We start from the raw sequence: 23,337 nt of genomic DNA on the forward strand, positions 1-23,337 counted from the left end.
GGGGGTAGTGGAGGGTGGGGCTCCGCGCAGCGCAGGGTCCCGCCCACCTCGTGCTTCAGCATCTGGTGCCCTTTCTGGCCGAGTCCACGGGGGCCTTGGCTTCAGAACCCAGACGGGCCCCCTGCGGCTGTTTTCAGACCGCTTCCCAGACAGCCCCCCTTTCCCTCAATCCCTCCCGAGGCTCACACAGCCAGATCGGGCCCTCTGAAAATACACAGATCTTGGGTTTATTTGGGGTAGGCACTGCAGATTCAGACAGTCCGTTCCTGGGTGGAAGAGTCATGACCTCAACGCTCTTGGCACTTCGGGGCGGGGGGCCGCCCGTGCAGGTCCCCTCCCCACTCCCTGCTCCCCGGCCTTATTCCTTCACCAGGCGGTAGATGTGGTGCTGAGCCCCGTGCTCACTGGCCGACACCTCAAAGACGTATGCCACGCACAGCAGGGTCTCTTGTGTGTCCCTGTTGGTGACCACCTGCGGGTGCAAAAGGAGGAGGGGTCAGGGCCTCAGAAGAGGGCATGCATTTGCTCTGTCCACCGCCCCACTCCCACCACTCACATACACCTCTGCACACACACAACTGCACGCACATACGCCTCTGCACGCACACACCCCCACGCACACACCTGCACGCACATACACCTCTGCACACATACACCTGCACACACATACACCTCTGCACACACACACACCCCACACGCACACACCTGCATGCACATACACCTCTGCACACTCACAACTGCACGCACATACACCTCTGCATGCACACACCCCACACGCACACACCTGCACGCACATACACCTCTGCACACACACACCTGCATGCACATACACCTCTGCACACACACAACTGCACGCACATACGCCTCTGCACGCACACACACACCCCCATGCACGCACACACCTGCAGGATGGTGAAGTTCTCGAGCACGCTGTTCATCATGTACTTCTCAGGAAGGTGCTTCAGCTTGTGGATGAAGTTGATCATGTACTCACAGAGCGGGGACCGGTGGATGCGGTATGAGTAGTGGCCATTCTCATAGCGAGCGTACTCGGTCTGCAGGACCCAGGGGACAGCGGGGCTTAGGAAATCCTTGACCACCTCCAGCCCAGGCCTGGAGGAAGCTCCACGACCCGTGTACTCTTCAGTGCGGTAGAAGGAAAGGCAGAAGCCGGGGGCCCTTGAGAACAGAGCGCCCGTCCCTGAGTGGCCGGCAGAAGCCAGGTATCAGAGGAATCGGAGGAAGGAGCTTCAAGATGTGGAGGTGGAGTGACAGGCGAGACGGGACAGTGATGACAGTCCCAGCTGCACACGGGGGATCTTGCGGCCACAGAATTGCCATGTATGTGTATCTACACATCTGTGCACACGCGTGCACACAAGTGAGTTCGTGTGAATGGATGAAATCTAAGTTGGGTTGGTGGGCTGCCTCGGTGTCAACTTCTAGGCTGCTAATATTACACTTTAAGTGTGCAAGACACTGCCATTAGGGGAACCAGGGAAGGCATTACAATTGCATGTGGATCCACTGTGATCTCAAAGTAAAAATTTAATTCCCTGGCATGTTTGGAAGGCTCTCCAGTGATCCAGGGAGCAGCAGGGTGAGGACGACGGGGAGGTGGCTGCCTGGCCTCTGCTTGGGCACGAGGTAGGTTATCAATAAAGAGAGACAATGAGGGTAAGGCATCATTAATTCTGACAAACTTGGGGAAAGAGGAGAGGAGGGGTGAGGCCCAGCCTGCAAGTGTGCGGGGTCTGGCTGAGCAGCGGTCGGCGCGGCCCCTACCTCCACCTTCTCCACCACCTGCTTGCCGAAGGAGCAGACCTTGGTGGAGCAGGTGATGATCATGTTCTCAGGACTCTCGTACTGGCTGGAGACGCCGTAGAAGGAGCTGCCCTCGTCCTCGATGTTGGTGTTGAGGTCTGCCTGGAGGGAGACACAGGGAGGCAGGAAGGGATGGTAATTCAGAGGGGCCCTGTTGGGGGCGGCGTCTGGGGCCACAGCCTGGCTTCCAAGGCCAGGACGCAACCAGGTGGGCTGAGGAGGGACGGGGATGGAGAATCTCGGGAAGCTTCCACGGCGGCCCCACGCAGGCCTGCTGCAAAGTCGGGATGTGTGGCCCGAACAGCGGCCGGGGCACACCGGGGCCTGTGTCAGCCCCAGCCCTGCTGCACGCAGGTGCCAGCAACCCTGCAAGCACGGCCCCAGATCGGTCTTTAGGATGCCAAGACCCACCAGTGCCCTTTCAGAAACGGCTCTGGGGGCTGGCTCCCCGCCATCTCCACGGGACCGTGAGTCAGGCCACCTTGACCTTCTGTGTCCCTGTTCCGCCTCCAGACTAGTCTCCCCAACACCAGCCTCCTTGTGTTTAACTTGTCCTCCGACTGCTCTGAGAGTTCCTGGTAAAACGTGAGTCTGGTTAACACCCTCCCACTGAGCCCACGAGGGCACCCACTCCCCACCTGGGCCTGGGTGGCCGGGTCCTCTGATCAGTGTCTCACCCCCCGCCTTCTTGAAGGAGGGCCCAGGGCGGCCCCTGCTGCATGTTGTGGTGCCCTGATCCCTCCCCCCAACCTCCTTGGGAAAGGTGGGTAAGACAAGGTGTCACACCCATTCCCTGCGAGGCGGACAAGGCAGGATGGAGGCCTCAGTTTGACCCCCGAGGCTCTCTGACCGTAGGCCTTCCCCAGGGCCACTCAGTGGATAAGTCTCCAGCTGGGTCTTCAGGCTCCAACTCCACGCTTCTCCCACCCAGCCACCCAGCCACCCAGCTGGGCGCAGAGGGGAGGGAAGGATGGAGACGCGGTGGTGAGGGGTGCAGTTGGGGCCTTGGCGACACTGAGACAGGAATTGTTTTTCTGAAGCCCTAAACTACGGAGGGTCCCCATCCCCAGGACCCCATGTCCAATCACCCCATTTGAGTCCTGGGTGCTCGCAGAGCCAGTTCAGACTCAGAAGAAATGCACAGACAGGTTACAAACAGCTTGTTCTCAAGGCAAAGCCTCTCCTCCCACACACGCAACTCGTCCAAAATCACTGCCCCGCGGGGCCCAGGGTGCATTCCCGCAGAGGAGGGGCGCTCCAGACCTTGATAAAGATTCTGACACCAAGGACACTTCTGCACAAAGCTAAGGGGAGCCCCAGAAGCCCAGGAAGGTGCCAGCACGACCCAGAGCTGGGCCCCGGGCTGCCCCGTCACCGGCCATTAGGGGGTGTCAGAGACATTATTTTTCTCTCCTTTGGGGAAGGTTTTCCGGGTACAAGACCGGCCGGCGGGCGTCAGACGTCCCAGGCACAGCAGGGACACCGCAGCCACACACAGCATTGAGAAGGCCCTGTACCGACTCCTGTGGACTGACGACGGCACAAGGTTGAGTGGAAAAAAGGAAAAACAGGCTACAAAACAGGGTGAGCACGTGCCCCTTTCGTGATGAAGGCAAAGACATAGGTTTCAGTGTGTTCGGCGCCGGCTTCCATGCAGGACAAAAAAATGACGGCCACATCCACGGCAGGGGGAGGCTCTGAAACAAACCACGGCCCCCAGTCCGTGGTGGGGGTGGAGCAGGGGGAGGGCACCCGGGAGTCCCGCAGAGGCGGACCAGGCCTTTGGCGGAGTCAAAGCTGACGGACGTCGTGGGCCCGAGGCCGCGGGGCTGGGGCCAGCACCCTGCTGTCTGTCTCCCAGCTTCTCCACCAAGTCGCACGCTCCTCCTAGGAGATCGGGGGTCAAACTTCCTCAAAAAAGGGCCTGGGGGACAGTTCATGTGCCGGAGCAATGCTGTAGCTTGAAGAGCGGGGCCGAAACATGGACCCTGCCTGGAAACGAGCCGGCAGGAAGCCCCGCTCCGGGAAGGGCAGGCCCCCGGACGTGGGGCTGACGCCAGCCAAGGGGCGAGGCCAGGACATACAGTGACGCCTCCCAGACTTCAGCCACCGCTGGCCTCCCCCGGTGAATGCTGTTCACACACCACCCACCACGAGCCCCGCTGCGGCCCTAATGGTCTCTTTCAAGCCAGCTCATGCTTATTCTAAGCGATTATGTCCGTGAAATCGGGGGTTCTACCTTTCCTCATAGACATGAAAATCATCCCCTAACTGGTAAAGAAGAAATACTGAGTGCTCAGACCGTGGGCCCCTCCCAGGCTCTCCCCAGCACACAGGGTGCCAGCTGCCCAGCGCCCCGTCCTGGCAGGGTCATCCTGGCAGGGTCGGGTCAGAGAGCCCTGGCCTTCCAGGTGGTAAGCGCCCTGGAGGCAGGAACCCAGCTCTCCCAGGGCCCGGGCTGGGCCGGGTGCGCCAATACCCCCCACCTCTCGGTGGTTCCGAGTGAGGAGGGGTCCCAAGATCACAAGGAGGGGCTCCACCTCCGCAGCCCCATGAGCCCTCCCAGCCCAGCCCCGCCCCATGTCAAGTACCCTCCGGTCTCCTGCCATCGCCTCCCCCTTGCCTGGCCCTTCCAAGCACTCAATCACTCCCTTATCCTGCCCTGGCCCAGCTTGGCCAGGGCAGGGGGCCCAACGAGACTGGGACCTTGTCCCTGCTCCCAGGGAACGTGTGACTTGTGGGAAAGCAAGTAGGATAGGTGAGCTGGCGGTTGAGAGAGGGGAGGAGATGGGGGCAGAGATAAACGTCCCACGAGCGACGGGCCCGAGTCTGCCCAGCACCTGCCCGCTGGCCCCACTGCTTGGACCCAGGGGACCCCCAGCCAGAGACAGCAGCCCAGCCCGGGGTGCCCCGGGGCCTCAGTGCCATCCTGCTAGTGAAGACCCCGCCCTTTCCCGCAGCTCTAGGGCCACACTTCCTGCCACCTTGTACCCCCACCCCAAGCACCTCCCCAACCAGCTTCGCTTCTCTGCCTTCTCAGCCCGAGAGCAAAGCTGCCCCCCATGTCACCCTGAGAGATGCCCCACCCTCCCCACCCTCCGAGTGCCCCTTGCGCCCCTCCCTCCACCCTATTCATAGCTGCGGTGCAGTGGGCAGCTCGCAAGCTGTGCCCGGAACAGGTGCGGAGGGTCGGGTGACTGACAGATGAGCAGGGACAGCTGGGCGCGGGGCGGGGGAGTGGGGCTCAGATTCATTGTCATGTGCTGGTATGTGCCTAGGGGGGAAAATCAGGGCCTGGCCTGGGAGGACAGCCTGGGAGGACAGCCTGGGAGGATGGTCTAAGGCACTGCCTCCCTGCACGGCCCTGCGCGGTTCTGCCCGGCACTTTCAATCCGCAGACCAGACTTAATGAATGGCCATCGGTGTCTAAGGATCCCGTCGCCCCACTCCAAGGACAGGTGGCCTCTGCTGGTGCCCCATGTCCTGCGGGAGGAGGGGGGCTTCAGCCTCTTGGCCCCTGCATTTCACATTGCAGCCCAGCCTCACCACCCAACCCCCTCCGCACCGATGCCACTTCCAGCTGGAACTGATCCGTGCCTACGACTTCCCACTGCGGTCCCACCAATAAGAGCAGCAACTCGCGGGAGGAGGTGGGCCGGGGGGCCGCGCAGGGGCCATCGCGGTCCTCCTCTCACTCCAAGTGGGCTCCGATCGACTGCCCCCGGCCTGCACACCCAGGGCCCGGGGGCCGGACGAGACAGCGGCCGGGCAGGAAACGGGAGGCGTTGGAGCCTGTCCTCACCTGTGCAGCCCCCCTTCCTAACCGTGTGGCCAGGCTCACACGGGCTGGGGGCCAGGGAGGGCATGGCCAGGCCAGGACACAGGAGAGAGTTCAGGATGGCTGCGGAGCCGCCTGTGAGGACCGCATGGTCGACCAGAAGTCTCACGGTTGACAAGCAGGGGACAGTCGTCCCCCACATCACAGATCTGACCTTCCCCCTACTCAGGAGGAGAGAGACCAGATGACGGCCAAGGTGCCCTGGCCACCGACATGCCCCCATCTCCAATTTTACCTGCCCTCACTATGCCCAAGCCTCCAGCCTTCAGAGAGGCCCAGCCATGGGGGCTCAGGCGAGGACCAGGGACAAGCGAATGCATGGCCCCCTTCCCTGCGCACTGAGCCCACACACCAGAGACACAGCCCCTTGCAGCCTGATTTTTCAGATGGGGAAACAGGGCCCAAAAAATACAAGACTCCCTCAGGACACAGCTCTCCTGTGAGCAGCAGAGCCTGGACGCCCCAGCTGGGCCCTGTGCCACCTGCCTTGTTCCCATCCCTTGGACGTGGGGAGGGCTCGCAGGTGGCCCACCCCACTCCCTACGTGATGGTTACTGCTGCAGGGTGCTGAGACCTGCTCTGAGTCTCCCACTGGGAACGTGACCTCCCGTTGGGTCCACACAGCACGGGCCGAGTGCACAGCACTTCCCGGCACCTCTGTCCCCTGCCTTCTCTTCTGCCACCACCACCACCTCCAGCCTCCCCAGAGTCAGAAGGAAGGGGAGGACCAGGGCCGGGAGCCAGACTGGAGGAGGGCTTGCGGGCTCCTCCCCCCTCCAGCCGGGGCACCTCTGCCCGTTTCTGCAAGGGATGCTTGGGCTCTGGAAAACCCAAGAACCCCCAGTGCCTGGCTCGACTCCAAAGGCACAGCTAAGTCTGCTGTCCCCGTGCCGCCGCTGGCCGCTGTTTCTCAGAGGCTGGGGGGGCGTTATTTTCAGGAAATTGGGAGCCTTCTCCACCAAGTGCTGGGGCGGGGGATGGGAACACCAGGGCCCTGCAGGGGGCACCAGGCCCTTGGCAAGACAGCACAGTTGAGTGTGATGGTTCCAGGCACAGTGAGTGCCCGATGGCCTGCATCTGAATCCTGGTTCTGCCGCTATGAACTGGGCAGCCTGAGCATGTCACTTCCCAGAATGAGGCTGTCAGCTGGACCCCCATGCTAAGATAAGTGAGGTGATGAACAGCGCCTGGTGTGGCCTTCCTCCATGTGTACATCACAGGAAGGACTGCAGGAGAGAGGCTTACCCGGGCTGGGTGTCTCAGAGCCAGGCCCCAGCTTACTCCATGCCTCAAGTTTCCCCATCTGTGAAATGGGAGCCTAGGCTGGTTCTTGCCAGGATAGTGGCCAGAAGAATACAGAATATTCTCACCAACAGAAAAAAGGCAGGAGCAACCAGAAAGGGCCCCTGATATGCCATCTGTCCCCACCGGGCAGTGTCATCAGTGCCTTCTGCCAACCAGGCCTCCTTGGTGAGGGCTCACCCTAAATCGAACCCTTGGGGCAACAAAGCCAAGTGCCTTCTTCCAAGTCAAAGCTGAGTGTGGACAGGCCTAGGGGGCGGGGAAGGAGCAGGGGAGAGAGGGCGGAGGCTCCCTGAAGGAAAGGCCAGCGGCCTCCCTGGACGCACAGCAGGAAATGGGAGTCACCCCTGCCGGCCAGACAGTAACAGCGCGAGCTGGCCGCCCACAGCAAAGCCTCCTGGTGACCACTGCCACGTTCAGGGCGGGAAGGGAGCGGAGGCAGAGGACAAAGGGAAGTGGGATGGTCTAAGCCCTTCCTGGAAACAGGGAGCCCGGCGTCCTGCCCCACACGCCACTCTATAAAGCCAGCCTCTCCTGGACGGTGGGGTATAATCAGCGGTAGAGTGCGTGCCCAGCATGCACGAGGTCCTGGGTTCCATCCTCGGTGCCTCCATCACAATAAATAAAATAAAATAGCCAGCATCTCTGGCTGAGGCCCTAAAGAGGCTGGAATCTCTCACTTGGTCTCCTACTTGCTCCTGATGTATCCAGCCAAGCACAGCTCTGGCCATGTCATGCCCTGCTGACAAACCTTCAGTGACTCCTCATTACCTAACAGAAGAGAAATGGGTAGGAAAGGCGCCCCCATCACCCCCTGCGGTACCCCCAGCAGACATTACCAGTCAATCCAGGAGCGGTTCCCTCAAGATCCTTCTCAACCCAGCTGCAGACAACGACCACCAATGCATTAGAGGCGACAGTCCTGGACCTCTGGGTAAAGTGGGAGGCTGACCACATGACTGCCTGTCCCTCCCTCCAGAGAGCTGAGTTGCATGAGAGCAGAAAGCTGTTTTAACGTGATCTACCACACAGACGAAGGAAACAGGGACGAGACCAAGCTGACAAAAGAGCTCAACAAGTTCAAGAGGACTGACGGCCGATCTGAGCCAGAACGGCTTCTGCAGAGAAAGGAAGCAACAGGAATTACAGCCTCAAAGTGCCTTCCGGGTGAGGGGTCAGCGGACGTCCTTGGGGCGAGAGAGGCCAGGACGGGGGCGCCAGGGAGCCACCGGATGTGACACGGGGAACAGGCTGGAAGGCTGGACACTGGGCGGTCAGGCCTCCAGGCCTCCAGGCCTCCCTCTCCATCCATCAGTCTCCTCTGGAGAAACTGAACCAACTCAGGAAAGAGAGAAGTCCAGTAAATATGCTGACGCTGACTGCTTTCCTCAACAAAACAGCTGGCTCACCAACCCCGATCAACTAAGTGAAGCCCACCAGGCAACAAGTCCTGCCTCGGACACAGAGCCCCCAGTCTCTGAAATGAGGACAAACAGCCTGAACAACAGAAGAACGGATCCACGGGACTTCATCACAGTGAAAACTCTGTGCTTCAAAGGACACCCTCAAGAATGTGAAGACTCACAGACATGGAAAACAAACTGTGGTTACCAAAGGGGAAAGGGCGGTGGGGTAAATGACGAGTTTGGGGTCAACAGATACACACGACTGTGTATAAAGCAGATAAACAACAAGGACCTGCTGTACAGCACAGGGAGCTACATTCAATACCTTGTTAATAAAACATAATGGAAAAGAATACATATTTATATACATGGAACTGAATCACTTTGCTGTACACCTGAAACACTGTAAATCAATTACACTTCAATAAAAAAGCAAAAATTAAAAAAAATTAAGATACACACACACATACACACAAGAACGTGAAAAGACAGAATGGGGACCATAGCTGCAAGTCATATACCAGATAAGGGACTTCTCTCTACAATATATGAAGAACTCCTACCTCAATAATAAAAAGACAAATGATCCAACTTGAAAATGAGCAAAGAAGATGTACAAATGGCCATTAAGCACAAGGAAATCAAAACCACAATGAATAGCACTTTGTACCCACGGGGGTGGCTATAGTCACAGAAAACATCAACTGTTGGCGAGGATGTGGGGAAACTGGGACCCGTGTACACTGCTGGTGGGAATGCAAAATGGTGCAGCCACTTTGAAAGAGCGTCTGGCAGTTCTGCAAAAAGGTAGCAGTATTATCTGCAATAGCCCAAACATGGAAGCAATCCAAATGACCGTCACTGATGGATGAATGGATAAACAAAATGTTGTCTATCCCTATAATGGAATATTACTCAGTAATAAAAAGGACTGAAGTCTTGATACATGTTACAGTATGGCTGAACCTTGAAAACAGTACATTACATCAAAGAAGCCCATCACAGAAGACCACATATTGTATGATTCCATTTATGTGAAATGTCCAGAAAAGGCAAAGCTATAAAGATAGAAAGCAGATTAGTGATTGCCTAAGGCTGGGGGGCAGGGGTGACAGTTAAAGGGTGTGGGGTTTATTTTGGGGGTGATGAAAATGTTCTAGAGTTAACTGGCTGCACATCTCTGTGAATACACTAAAAACACTGAATTAGGTAGGTTATATGGTAAATGAATTACATGGAAATAAGACTGTTAAAAAAAAAAAAGTAAGGACCAAAAAACATGGCCGAGAATTACAGACATTTGAGAAAATCTTCCAACTTGAAAGACAGAGACCAAAACAGAAAAACAACAAAAAAAAGAAGATTAAAAGGAAACAAAGACAAGAAAGAAAAATACCATGATGTCACTTACATGTGTAATCTAAAAAAAAAGATGAATTTATTTACAAACCAGAAACAAACTCACAGTGTGGGTATCAAACTTACGGTTACAGGGTAGGAGGAAAGGGGTGGGAAGGGATAAAATGGGAATCCGAGATCTGCAGACACTAACTAAGATATATGAAATAGATAAGCAACAAGTTCATACTGTACAGCACAGGGAACTATATTCAATATCTGGCAGCAACTTCCGGTGAAAAAGAATATGGAAATGAATACATGTATATCCATGTATGACCGAAGCACTGTGCTGTGCGCCAGAAATTGACACAGCACTGTGAACCGACTGGACGTCAGTGAAATGTACATACACAGAAAAAGAGGAAGCAAAGACAGACGCTCTCTCTTGCCTTCTGAGACGGCCCACGCTCTGACTATGCAGTGTGTGTCTGCTTGTTCTTTAAACACCCGACCCCACACCTCTTGGCCTTTCTCTTGCCTTCTTTCTAAATAAATCTCCTTCGAAGGGAAAAAAATAAAAGGAGGCAAGGAAGCAGGAGAAAACTTAAAAAAATAATCCCCACTTCACATCCCCAGAAAGACGAGAGAAAAACTAGCCGTGGAGCAAGATCAGGGTGCAAGCCAAGAACAAGAAGGCGCTCCTAAAAATTAAAACTTTCATGGTCACAATTAAATTTCCTATAGAAGGCAGGGCAGAGAATGCCAAGGAGTGAACATTCCATTCATCTATATCACCACTAGCTACACGGCGCACCAAGACTTTACGAACCACTAAGGAAAAACTGCCATCCATTAAACTGTGCCACATCCGTGACTGAAAGTCCTTCATCTTCTGTAGAAACAGAACCCTGATTTTATTCAGAATAGCAATTTACTCAACTAAAAGACTACATTTCCCTGCGTCCTTTGCAGCTACCTGCAACCAGACAACTAGTTAAGAGCTGTGTGGGATTTCTGGGAAGTCTCCTTGAAGGCAGCTAAGTTCGCATCCCCTTCCTGATGCCTGGAAAATGGATATGAAGGCTGGAACCCCAGCAGCCATGACCTTGAGGGCAGAAGCCACGCACTGAAGATGGAGCTGCTGGGCCAGCCCTGGACAGTTCACCTCCAGACTTATTGTACAGAAAAGGAAGACAGGGTATTTATTTACGCCAATGTTACTTGGGGTTTTATGCAATATTTACTCAGGCTCATTCTTGTTTGTTTTCTGAGGGGGAGGTAATTAGGTTTCTTTACTGATTTCTGCCTGGAGGAGGTACTGGGGATTGAACCTGGGACCTCTTGAGTGCTGAGCATGCACTCTACCACTTGAGCTATACCCTTCCCCCCAGATTCATTCTTAACTAGAAGGCAACGTTAAGAAAATCTCCAAGAAAATGAATTGGAAAATAAAAAGAAGTGGTAAAAAATCAGAGAGGGTAAGTCTGGGACATCCAACATCAGACTGACAGGGGTTCCTGGAAAAGAACACAAAGGAAACAGAGGAAAAGAAATAATATAAGTAAATTTACCAAACTGAGAGACTCTCATCTCATGATTAAAAATAACTACCAAGTGCCTGGCTCAAAAATAGGAAGACAAACAGCACAGATCCCAAAGCGCATCAACGTGAAATTTAAGACTATAAGGAAGAGAGAGGGAATGCGAAGCTCCCGGAGGTGCGTAACCAAGACCAGAGCATGAGGTTTTGCCAGACAAGGCACTGGAGGAACAGAGGAATGATTCCTGAAGACCCCTTCCAGGGAAAATCATTTATGATCTAGATTCTGTACCCAAACTGTTCAATCACATCCTGAAAATAAATGACATTGCAAACAGACAAAGATTCAGAACATTTACGTACCATCCACATCTTCTCAGGAAAGTACTACAGGGTGTGTTCCAACAAAATGAGGGGGGGGACACCAAATATGAGATCCAGAAAACTGTGGATTCAATATAGGGGAGCAGTGAAAGGAGGTCTCAGGACAACAGTCGAGCAGGCCTGGAGGATAACCAGCTCAAACTGGAGCCGAACAGAGGCATCCTGGGGGAGGGAGGGAGACGGGATAAATTATCTGACGGGTTTGAGCATGTGGGGAAAAACAATTCAAAAAAATTTACATAGTGGTGATGATGGGACAGTTTGTAAAATTTTCATAGCCGGTTTATTTAGAAATGAGCCATTTAGTTTTAGGGGGGAAAAAAGTAGTGCAAGAAATAAGCCGTAATCATTAAACACTTTTTGGCTCTCTGGTGGTCAGTCCACGTGGTCAAAAAACGTACACCCTTTCTTGCTTTGACTGAATTACATAACGTATTGGATAAATTGGGATGATGAGGGGAGAAGTGATGTAACAGCCAACATTTTTCGACCGTAAATACGCAATGTCATGGTCGTGATATCAAAGTCAGGCTGTAAGCATGCTACTTGGAACTGAGGCGATAAAGTCCAGAATAAACAGTGACACTTCCTGGGATCGAGACTGGGGTTGGGAGGAGAGGGACGAGACTCTAACACTTTTCATCATAAGCCTCTTAGTATTAGTAACTCTAAACAAGCATTGATTTAAAATAAGATAAAGTAGAAGAGACTGTCACCTACTTTTCACCCCAGCACAGATTAAAATCCAGACCTTTGTAGGATCAGGACCTTCCAGAATCTGACTCGCCTCTCACCACTCTTCCCTCTCACACACGTTTACCCACGACCAGCCCCTCCGGAGGCGCCTCCTTAAGCCCCCCGTAGGCTGTGACAGCCCTTCCCAGTTTCGCCTAGTAGACTGTGCACATCCCCAAAGGCGCGGGGACAACCTCCACCTGCTCGCGGAGCAAGCTGTCCTGCAGGGTGCGAGCGCTGAACCTCTTCCAGAGGCCAGCCCTGGGTCTCCGCCCCAGCCTCCTCTGCAGACAGCCAGCCCCACGGGCTTGCTTGTGGATGAGAGCCAGACTGAGCGCCCAGCCAGGGCCTGGAGGCCACCTGGAATCCCAGGTGAACTTTGGAGTGAACATGCCTCCTTCCAGGGTAAGCACAGCTCTCAGATTATCCAAGTGGTCTGGGACCAAACAAAGGGCGAGCCTCTCTGAGCTGCCTCCTGGGTGCGGCCAGTGCGGTGACCACACAGGGAGAGGAATGTGGGTGGGGCCACCCAGGCCCAGCTTCAGGGCTCTGGAACCACCCAGAAGGCTCCAGTCCCCGTCCCCACCCCTCACCCGCCAGAAGGGGTTCCCGCACTTCCTCCCGCTGGTGTACCCTGCACTTGTCTCTTCCCTGCATCCCTTCTGTGGGCTCCAGGCGGGCAGGGAAGGTACGCCCCTGGAACAGGTACTAAGCCTCCTGGTCTCAAGGAGGTTTCGAAAGGAGGGGGCTCTACCCACACACCCCCTGCAGGGGTGAGGCGGGGAGGGCGGCGGAGGCCATGCTGTTTGAGAAGTGGGGTGTTTTCCTGGGGCTGACCTAACCTAACCCGACAGCCTACTTCTCCAAGCTCTGTGCAGCCCTCGCGGTGGCTGCCCTGGAAGCCCTTGGTCCAGCCCCCAGTCTCCCTCAAGCGCAGTCTGTGCAGGGCCCCATGGGGCCTGAGCAGTTCCAGGCTGAGCCCAACTCTGGCTGGAAGCCTTGGCATTCAAAGCCTCGGGTGACTGGGGGGGCTACCCCCCACCCTCCGGGGTCTCCTGCAGGTCCTCTCTCCGGACCACAGCCCCCTGGAGGCTGCTCCTCTGGCCGGCTGGGCGTGGCTGTGATCGCCCCCATCAGGAGAGATCTGACCTCAGCCACCCGATGGCCACTCCGTGCTTGTCCTGCCCGCCCCACGCCCACTCCTCCTCTTTTCTCCCTGCGGCCAACAACGCGCTGGGCAGAAAGGACGAGGCCACCCGAGAGCTCACCCAGAATTTGACAAGGAAGAAGGCGTTGGAGGGGCCCCGCTCAAAGAGCTCCTTGAGGCCGCCCTTCTTCTCCGGGAACTTGTCGTAGATCTGGCGGATGTCCACGGCTTCGAGGTAGGGGTCGCTGTAGCTGGGGCTCGACTGGCCGATGTGCACGAACAGATGCTTGTTGTACTGTGGACGGAACAGCTGGTCTGAGCGGCCGCGGGCGCAGCAGCGCAGACAGACCAGACCAGGGCCCAGAGCCCAGCCGAGGGCACAGGGCAGGGGACGCCACTGCGGGGGTCTCAGCTCCCCCCGAGTAAAATGCAGCCAGCAGAAGGGTTGACGGTAAAGCAGAGTCAACAGGCGGAAGGCACCTGGCGTGGTAGCGGCCCCACGGGTGTTCGGGACAACGGGGTCGCCGTTTGTGTTATTCTGAGTCTGGACTCTGCCACTAAACATCCTTTGGGCCCCGTTTTCTTGTCTGTGGTGGAGGACCACTGGCCCACGGGAGGTGCTCCCCCTTGGAGGCTGGGGCTGGGGGCTCTGTGTGCCTTGCGGCACCTCACTGACCCCAGAGAAAATCCATTTCTTGGCGGCTCACACTGGGCTCTGGGGGAAGACTATGATTAACGGGTTCCTCACCTAAAACAAAAGTTTGAATGTGTCAAAGTGAAATGGTCAGTGGAGTCCTCCTGGCTCTGGCATCCTGTCCACCTGGCCAAGTGCTACTCTGACCTCTGCAGAGGTGACGCCAGTCAGCCGGGCAGCGGACACTGAAGGGGACGGGGCGGGGCAGCCTGTGGGTGGGGCTGGACTGGTGCTTCAGACAGGTGATGGGGCTGGGAGGAGGGAAGGTGTGGAGTGAGCAGGGAAGGGACAGGGCCCTACGGTCTGGGCCTGGATGGGGCAGGCACCGTGGAGGGCTCTGGGGAGGGAGCACTAAAGGAGAAAGGGAGAGAGGGAAGGAGGCTGAGGAAAGAGAGAAGCAGGAGGATGCAGGGACAGGGGGAGGATGGAAAGGAACCGAAAACTCAGCCCCAAGAGGAGCGGGGCCAAGGGGCAGGGCGAGGAGGCCTGAGCCTTGGAACAGGAGCTAGAGGCCCAGGGCGGGAGCAGCCAGATAGAAGCCAGGACCTACCGTATCGGGGTCCTGCTGCCGCTCTAGGAAAGCAGAGAACTCCAACATCCAGAGCTTGGAGCTGGCCACGCTGCGGCCCTGCCATGGGGGTGCTGGGGGCGCGGAGGGTGATGGGGCGGGTCCTGTGGGAGACTCGAACCCTGCACGTAGAAGACAGCCCATGGGAACCCGTCCACATGGCCTCCCCGCCGCACCCCCCACCAGGCCCCCAGGACCCATGCCGGCTGGGGGCCTGCTGTCTGCCCTAATGGGGCCTCCCAGTGTGGGGATGGGGGGAAGCACTGGCTAGAGGTGCAGGGCAGCCCCTGTGGGGAGCTCAGGGCCCTGCACAGAACTGCACTTGAGGGAGAGTCGGGGCTGGACCAAGGGCTCCCAGGGCAGCCACCACTAGGTTCTGGCCCTGGAGGAGCTTCTGGTCCAGCCAGGGAGATGACTGAACAGATCAGTACAGTGACACGAGCCCGTCACTGTCTCTCCTGGCCCAGAATAGACACTCGATGCAGGTTTGCGAACATGGGACGTAATGTTCGTGATGAAAATTGACAAGGCAGGCACTCAGCTCGGCGGGCGAGTGCCTAGTCCACCGTGGAGGGGTCAGGAGAGGCCTCCCCAAGGTGACACTTAAATAAGTTGTGACGCAGGAGCAGGAGGCAGCAGGTGCAGTCGGGGAACGGGCCCTCAGGCAGAGGGCACAGTAGAGGCGAAGGGATGGGGCCGTGAGGCGCTCAGTGAGCTCAGAGGCTCAGTCTGGCAGACCTGACGGGAAGGGCAGGTTTGTGCCTGAGCTCAGGAGAGTGACCGGAGTTCAAGGGGAGCAGTGGACCGGTCAGATTTGCATTTCTGAGGAATCCTATTCGGCATGGAGGAAGGACTGGGCAGGGGTGAGGCAGACTGGAAGCGAAGTCTTTGTGTGTTTTTTCCCAGAGTGGAAAAATGAAGAAGGCAGGGGAGCGAAGAGGAGGGGACGCAGGAGGGAGCAGAACCCCAGCACTGGGTGACGACGGGACGGGTCGAGAGGGCGGTGAGGAGAACCCCAGGTGACACCAGCTTTTCCAGGCTGGGAGTCTGGGGAAGGGGAGCCCCGTGCGCGAGGCAGGTAAGTCAGGATCCCGGGAGGAGACAGAAGAAACGGTCAGAAGGGTGGGTGGAGGACCATGCTGGACACACCAGCTGGTACCTGACATATGAGCTGAATCACTCATTCATTTGTTCAAGCTCAACTTCCTGAGAGACTGCTGTATGCACCCCGGACGTGCTCTAACACACGGAAGACACCCACCAGTCACAGATGCTGCCCCAGGGACACAGAGAGGGAAGATCGAGCTTAGACTGTATCCTGAAGGCACCTGGGAGCCACTGAAGGATTCTAAGCCAGAAGCAGCAAGATGAGATTGATGCCTTAACAAGGTGACGGGGCGAGTTACAGGGGGAAAGAGGAGAGATGAGACGGCAGAGGGGAGCCGGTTAAGAGGCCGCAGCAGATGGGGGAGGGTGTAGCTCAGTGGTAGAGTGTGTGCTTAGCAAGCACAAAGTCCTGGGTTCAATCCCCAGTCCCTCTGTTAAATAAATAAATTGAATTACCTCCTCCTCCAAAAAAAACTTAATTGGAAAAAAAAAAAAACAACAAAGGCCACAGCAGTAACCCAGGCAGGACACTGAGCCGCGAAGGGAGAAGACGGACAGGAGGGCGGGAGGATGTGCTCAGAGCAGGGAAAGCCAGGCCCGATGGCAGGCAGGGCCGCTCCCAAGCCGGGAAAGGGGGTCAGGGGCGAGGATGCTGTCTTGCGCTGCGTATTGGAAGGTGGAGGGCCCCTCCTGAGAACTGGGAAACGGGCAGGGAGCTGGTCACGCTCCTGAGAGGTGGTCACGTGGGCAGCAAGGGCGGAGGCTCCATCTCCTGTCCCAGGAGCGTTTCCTCTGCTAACCAGGGGCTCCAGGCGGGACAGCTGTGCTCTTCCGGGCCCCCTCTTGGAGGAGAGGGCTATGATGTCACAGAGGGAGGCCATTCCAGGAGCCAAGCTGGATGGGGCACCCATGCAGGTGGAGTGGCCAACTTAGGGCACAGGCCCTGGCCCTCGGACTGTGCCCGCCCTGCAAGCCCTGAGCCCCGCTGGGGAGGACAAGGTGCTTGGCTCTGGGAAGAGGATTGGGGTGGAGCCAGGGGGCGGGGTGCACAGTCTGAGCAGGCGCTGGGGCAGCATCTTAAAGGGCCGGAGGTGTCCAGCTGTCGGGGCCTGGGACCAGGTCAGGAGCTTCAGGGTACGGCGTGAGAGGGGGCCAGACACTGCACCCACCTGGCAGAGGCAGCGACGGCTGGACAGTGTAGGTTTGTTGAGAGAAAGGTTTCACACTGTGGGAGACGGGAGAGAGGACGTGTGAGCCTGGGAGCAGGTTGCAGGTCTCGAGATATGCCCCCTTCCCTCCCTCCCAGGCCAGCCAGAGGGCTGGTTTCTAGCTTCCTCCCGTTGGGGTCCCAAGCCTGGGCCCTGCCATATATACCCCAGATAGACTGGAGCTTCGGCAAGTCTCACCCCAGGGTGCCCGAGAGCAGGAAGCCCCATCCCCAAGTGCAGACCCATCCTACAAGGCTAGCCCCAGACTGCGGCCCATCCACCCTGCGGCCTAGGTCCGCAGCATGAGTTCACGGGCCCAAGGGCAGTCGCGGGAGCAAGGGCAGCACCACGGCCATACTCACTCGTGGGATGTCCCGGCTTGGCCCGGCAAAGCTCCTTGCCAAAACTGAGGAGGCAAAAGCGCAGAATCAGCAGGGCTCCGCGTGCGCGGCCAGTGGTGCAGGGACAGGCCAGGTGGGGGCCTCGGCGGGAGGGCGAGGCTGGAGCCTGGACCCAGGGGCGGTGGGAGAGAGTTAACGCTACTGCCTCGAACCAGGCAGAGCGGCGTCCCGAAGCGTGCTGCAAGGAACTCTAGCCTCTGAAATGCCTGTCGACAAGGGGCTCCCGGGAGAGGCCCCCAGGCCGGCCAACGCGGCACTCGTCTCCTCCCTCAGAGAGAGGTGCACAGTGACAGTGGCACACGCGGCTCCGAGTGGTCCTAGAGCCAAGAACCCTATTTAGGTCCGACTGCCCTGATCTCCCTTATGAATGGAGTCACTGCATCCTGCAGTCTTATCTGCTTGTCACCCTGCCGAACTAGCCATCTCCACACACACACTGAGAAACCAGAGGCTCGCCGAGCACAGGGCCTAAGGCTGCCCTTCCCCGCGGGCTGGGGGTGGTGCAGAGGGACGTCCCGAAGACCCCTCAGTCCTGATGGCCCAGAAAAGCTTGTGAGGACACAGCCCTGGGAAGGAGGGGCCTTTCTGGACTCTTCTGAGTGCGGAACAACCTGGCCACGACCTAGAGACCGGTTCTCGGGCCAAGAAGTTTAAAATTAGAGAAGTGTTAGTTTGTTCCTGGACATCAGCCTCCAGCCGGAAGGAGAGCAGTGCTGAGCACCTGAGGACGGAGCAGGGGCTACTCAGGACCTGCCGGTGCTGTGCCAAAGCCTGGGGCTCACCTTCCTCTTCCGTGAGCTCGGGGCCAACTCTTTAGAGCCACAGGGTCGCCGGCTAACGGGGCAGCTTCGCCCGAGTCATGGCCGAGGCCCCCAGGAAGGCAGCTCCAACACCTGCGCGGCCCCTCGGTCCTTGGTCCCTCCTTCCCCGGCTCTCCCGGCCCGAGAGGACTCGAGAAAGCGTGGCTGTGGCCAGGGCCGGCCCTCGCAGGGGGAGGAGCGAGAAGGACAAGGGGTCTGGCCGCCGGCTCCAGGCGGCCCCACTTACCCCTGAGACTGCCGGGTCGCCCGGACCCCGGGCGAGGGCCATTTTACTGTGGAAGGCCGTGGCCGAGATGATCTGGGCGGACGACAGGGTAGCCATGCTCTGCAGGGCCTTGTCCTTAGCTGCCTGATCCTGGAGAGACATCGGAGGGAGGGCCTCAGCGGTGGGCTCTAGGGCAGGCTCGGGCAGGCGGGTCCGGGCTGGCGACAGGGACCGGGCTCCAGTCCCGGCAGTGCCGGTAGCCTGTCCTGGGACTCTGGGTAAGTGGTCACCACCCTCATCTGTCAGAAGGGCCTATTCTTGTCCTGCCCATTGCATTAGAGTTGAAAGAGATTTTGGAGACCATCTGCCAGACCACGGCTTTCATTTCTCCAACCGTGGGAACACCTGTGAACAGGGACCACCCAGGCCTTGCTCTCCTGCACCCCACTGGCTCATGGGAGATGATGCATACATATCTGCTCAGCAGGGCTCGTCCTCGGTCACATGGACTGCGACAAGGGATGGTCTCCTGTGGCCCCCACCTCAGTCCTGCCCTGTGGGTCTCTGTACCTTGACCCCCCACGGCCCTTGAACTTTCACGTCAGAATGTAAATACCGAGTGTCTGTCCTCTGTGGTCCAAAGGCCCCCCAAAACGGGTTCATCCTGCACAGACTCTTAACAAATCAGCACCATGACCCTGGTTGTAACATTAATGGTAACAGTGCTTTCTTGTCTGAGCCAGTGGGTCCCCTCCGGAGCTCCCCCATCCCGGTGGTCTTCAGCACCAACCATACACATTCTCTACTTCCAAAAACCTAGCAGGAGTTGTATCTTTGTCCAAAATAAGGCCACACATACAGACTGGACAGAAGTATTATTCGGGGTGAGGAGAATTATTGGGGCTAAAAGGTTGGATTATGTCAACTGGGGAGCTCTGATGAGAAATTCTGTATCTTTATGACGAGTTTTTTTAATGGGAACAGTAAGTGGGCCCTTTATTTAGTAATCAAGCTGGGGGGACCCGAATCTGTCCTGAGTGGTAAGCAAGCTGATTGCTGAGGGAGGTCCCTGCAGCTCACAGCTGGGTTTGCACATGACTTCACTCGCCAGGTGGGTGGGCATCACCATGGAGGGAGGCCCTGTCGGTGCAGGGGGTGCACCTAGCGTCCTGCGCGGTGCGGCTGTGGGGCCAGGCCCTTCCACTCGGCCTCTCAGGGACGCTCATGCTCAGGTGGCACGAGACAGCCCTGGCAGGTAAAGACCGCTGTCTTCTCACTGTGGTTCTGAACATCACAGCACTCCTGTGAGGCTGGCAGGATTATAGGATCCCCATTTTAAGATGAAGAAACTGGGGCTCTGAGAATTTAGGGGATAGGGTGCTGAGAGTGGCCACATGACGGTGGGCTCTGTGAGGTCTGGGGGACCCGGTAGACCAAGGAGGGGACATGCCAGGATCTGATGGCACCCACTGTCAAGACTGAGTGCCCGGGAGGCCACTGAGTGCTAGGGTGTCCTCAACCCACTGTCCTTCTGTAGCCAAACTTGGGCCTTGCTCTGGGGTCATCTCTGATAACCAAAGCCTCAGGCTGCCTCTTCCCAAGGAGGGAGGAGCCACACACGCCCAGACCCCTCCCTCTAAGACACAAAAGGAGTGGCAGGCTGTGCCCTAGGAAACCCGTAGACCTCTGCAAGCAACAGCGCTGTGAGGCTGGAGAGCCCCAACCCTCAGTGCCAGTGACCTGCATCCCTTCCCGGTGGCCGGTGTAAAGGAATGGCCAGGGTCAGCGGGCGGCACAGGGATCAGGTGGTGGGGAGAGAATGGCACAGTGACCAGGCCACTGGATTCTGAGGCTGGAGGGAACCTTAGATACAACCTTACTGACCCCAGTCATTTTACAGAGGGGAAGCTGCACAGAGCTTGAGCGGGTGGGTGAGCCGGCCAAGCGCCCGTGGCCTGGGGCAGGGCGGGGCCAGACCAAGCCTGTGACCCGGGGATTTCCACCTGACCTTGCTGTCCACCGGGAGCTTAAGTGCTTTGGACCCCAGAACCCTTTGAGACTGTGACAAAATCCTGAGATCAATCTTCTCAAAAATCTGAAAACCTGCGTATTATTTAAGGGGTTCACAGCTCCCCTTGAAGCCAGTCCAGTTGTCCACTGAAGGCTGTTCCTGGCCCCAAGTCAGAGCCTGCAGCCAAGGACAGGTACAGCTCCTGGAAGCACACATGGGCCATACAGCCAGGCCCCGCAGGAACTAAAAGCTCCCCTCGACGGCTCCAAACAGAACACCAGACAATGTGCTCTCCGTCTGGTCCCCTGTTGGGTCAGTCACAGGCTGACCAGAGAGAGAATGAGGAGCAAGTGGCCCCCAGGGCCGTGGTGTCTGGATACACGTGCCAGCCCGAGAGGGAGGGACCACAGCTGCGGCCCAGCCGGCTGTCCCAGGAACGAAGGAGTGAGCGAGGGCTGGGCCGCAGCTGTGGGGGGCGGGGGCCGCTGGGCTGATGCAGGGGAATGGAGCCGAGGGGGCAGTGGGGAGGACCCCACACACGCACGCAGAGCCTCCAGTGTCAAGGTCGTGGACTACAGGGCCAGACGGGGCCTCTGAGGTCCTCCAGTCCAGGGGCTTTTAAACTGCGTCCCGGGGCGCTTTCGGTTTTGAGAGTCATGGGGCCTGAGAGGCGACTAGGAGGAGGGATCCCTAACCGGCTTCTCGCGACCTAGCTTTGGCCAGAGGAGCTCCTCTGGTAACGTATCCGGCTGACGTTTAATTCAGGAGAAAAATGAAAGGGGGTTTCCCCTGCTTTAAGAGATGATGGTGGATTTACTGGTCTAGTCAAAGCCTCAAATGCTACCTCCTCCTTCCAAGCTCTGCTGTGAACACCTCTGTGATGGAAAGTGCACCCCCTTCCAGTGTTCACCTGAGGGCCCCGCCCCAGGGGCCAGGAAGTCTGAGTCCCGTGGGGACGGGACTCCTGCCAGCGGCTGGCCCCCCAGGCTGGCCCCCCACGTAGCAGTCACCTGCGGGCAGACAGGCCTGCAAGATGGGGCTGATCCAGGGAGGGGGAGGAGCCACCAGACCCAGAGAGGAGAGGGTGTAAGGAATTCCTGCAGCCCTCCCCCAGCATTGAACCCCACCCTACAACAGTGCCTCCCACTGCCGGCCCCCCAGGGGCTCTGGTCAGTGGCACTACCGGACCACTGGTTCTCAAGGAATGGGGCCTGAATGGCAATCTGGCTTCTCTGAGCCATGCGATTTGGGGTATGCGCTGTCTCTCTGAGCTGCGGAGGGCGGGGAACACAGCAGGAGCCTGGCATGTGCCTCCCAGGATGCTGTGAGCCTGGCCGTGCACACACACACACACCTCCCAGTCAATGCCCTTCCTGCGCAGACAGAAGAGAGGTTACAAGCTGAACCCCACTTTCCTCAGCACCAGCAAGCAAGCTGGCTCCACACGCAAGCAGCCACTCCCTAACCCAAGAGATTTTTCCTACTGGGAAAAGAGCCCCAGCTCCGGGAAGGCTGGGCCACTGCAGCCCTAGGCCCTCCCCGCCCTCCTGCCGTGGGCCTTACCTTTAGCTTGGCCTGGATCTCCCGGGCTTTTCGCCGAGCCAGCACCTGGATGTGACTGGACACCTGTGGCAGGAAGAGGCTCCTGTTCCTACCTCCCCGACAGTCGGCTCCCGTGTGGCCTCCTCAGCCCTCAGCCCTCCACAGCCCCCAGCCACATCATGACTGAATGAATGAACGGAAGGGTCGGTCGCTGATGGCCCTTGGTCCCGCCTCACCCAGCTAAATAGAAGCGCAGTCCTTCTGCTGGCCTGGAGAAGGATGGGGAGGGGTCTTCTCCCAGGTGATGGCAGCAGGGACCCCAAGGAAAGGGACCACCTGTGGCACACTCGGCAGAGCAGCCCTCCCGAGCTGGCCCCCAGAGCCCATGCCCAGTCCTGCGGGGCCGGCCCACCCTGGGCGCCGGCTACTGCTGGGGAACCTGCCCCAGGGCCCACCTGCTTCCTGGTGCGGGTCTTCCCGGTCCGGAGCTTGATGTAGCGGGCGATCAGCTCATTCCGACCTGCAGGGACACCAACAGCCTCTCAGTGGGAAGACAAGGACCAAGGAGGCGAACAGGAGGGCCTGAGGGGCCCCTGCCCTCACCCTCTGCCCACCTGGGTGGTGCCTGCAGTGAGGATTCTGCAGGTCCCCTCCTGCCCCGCTGAGATCCCAGAGGCCTCCCAGCAGCAAGAGGAAGCCGAGGCCTCGCTGAGGGACAGTAACCTGAGAGCAAGGGGACAGGGCCATGGGCCTCCTGCGGGCGGGCAGCTGGACGCACACTCGGGAAGCCCCTCGGAGCCCCCCATCTCTCCCATGCAGCCTCTGTCCCACCCTTACAGCCCGACAGCCGCCTCTGCTTCCGCCTCCTCCTGAGGCCTCTGCTCGTGGGGGAGGCTGCTGGGGAAAGCTGGCCTTGGGCCTCCCACCATCCCTACCACCTCCGTCAATGAGCAGGACCTTACAGGATGTCTTGTCCTGTCTGTGGGCAGAGGGGGCAGGGGGACATAAGTGCTGAGACACAGAGTGTCTCCAGAGAGGAACCCGGGGCCCCTCACCCAGACGCAGGAGACCCGGCCGACCCCGCTCCAGCTCCAGCTCAATAGGTCCTTCGAGCGCTTGCTGTGGGCCCAGCCTCCTAGAGTTTGCTGCTGTGAGGTCCTGCAGAACCACAGAGCCACCAGCTCCTCTCTTATTGTGAATGACACCAGGACAAGAAGTTCCTGCTTTCCAAGAGCTCACCACCCAGTCGAGGAGAGGCAGCTA

At 58.0% G+C, this 23,337-nt stretch overlaps 1 protein-coding gene across 4 annotated transcripts in view; it reads right to left on the bottom strand.

Annotated features, from left to right (window-relative positions):
* Positions 1-211: 211 nt before the first annotated feature.
* Positions 212-23,337, bottom strand: part of TEAD4 (TEA domain transcription factor 4) — a 54,902-nt gene continuing 31,776 nt past the window's right edge. For 3 of the 4 annotated variants that reach the window (XM_072954229.1, XM_072954230.1, XM_072954231.1), the window contains 10 exons: positions 22,530-22,594; positions 22,096-22,158; positions 18,543-18,671; positions 17,457-17,500; positions 17,056-17,111; positions 14,762-14,901; positions 13,639-13,812; positions 1,786-1,926; positions 903-1,055; positions 212-472 (listed from right to left, as the gene is read on the bottom strand). In XM_072954229.1, coding sequence (XP_072810330.1) covers positions 359-472; positions 903-1,055; positions 1,786-1,926; positions 13,639-13,812; positions 14,762-14,901; positions 17,056-17,111; positions 17,457-17,500; positions 18,543-18,671; positions 22,096-22,158; positions 22,530-22,594 — 1,079 coding nt within the window. In that variant the 3' untranslated portion in view covers positions 212-358. Of the gene's footprint in view, positions 473-902; positions 1,056-1,785; positions 1,927-13,638; positions 13,813-14,761; positions 14,902-17,055; positions 17,112-17,456; positions 17,501-18,542; positions 18,672-22,095; positions 22,159-22,529; positions 22,595-22,688; positions 22,708-23,337 lie in introns of those variants that run through there. The other variant, XM_072954232.1, reaches the window with a different exon arrangement.

The sequence above is a fragment of the Vicugna pacos genome, chromosome 34, assembly GCF_048564905.1.
Source record: "Vicugna pacos chromosome 34, VicPac4, whole genome shotgun sequence".
Classification (NCBI taxonomy): Eukaryota; Metazoa; Chordata; class Mammalia; order Artiodactyla; family Camelidae; genus Vicugna; species Vicugna pacos.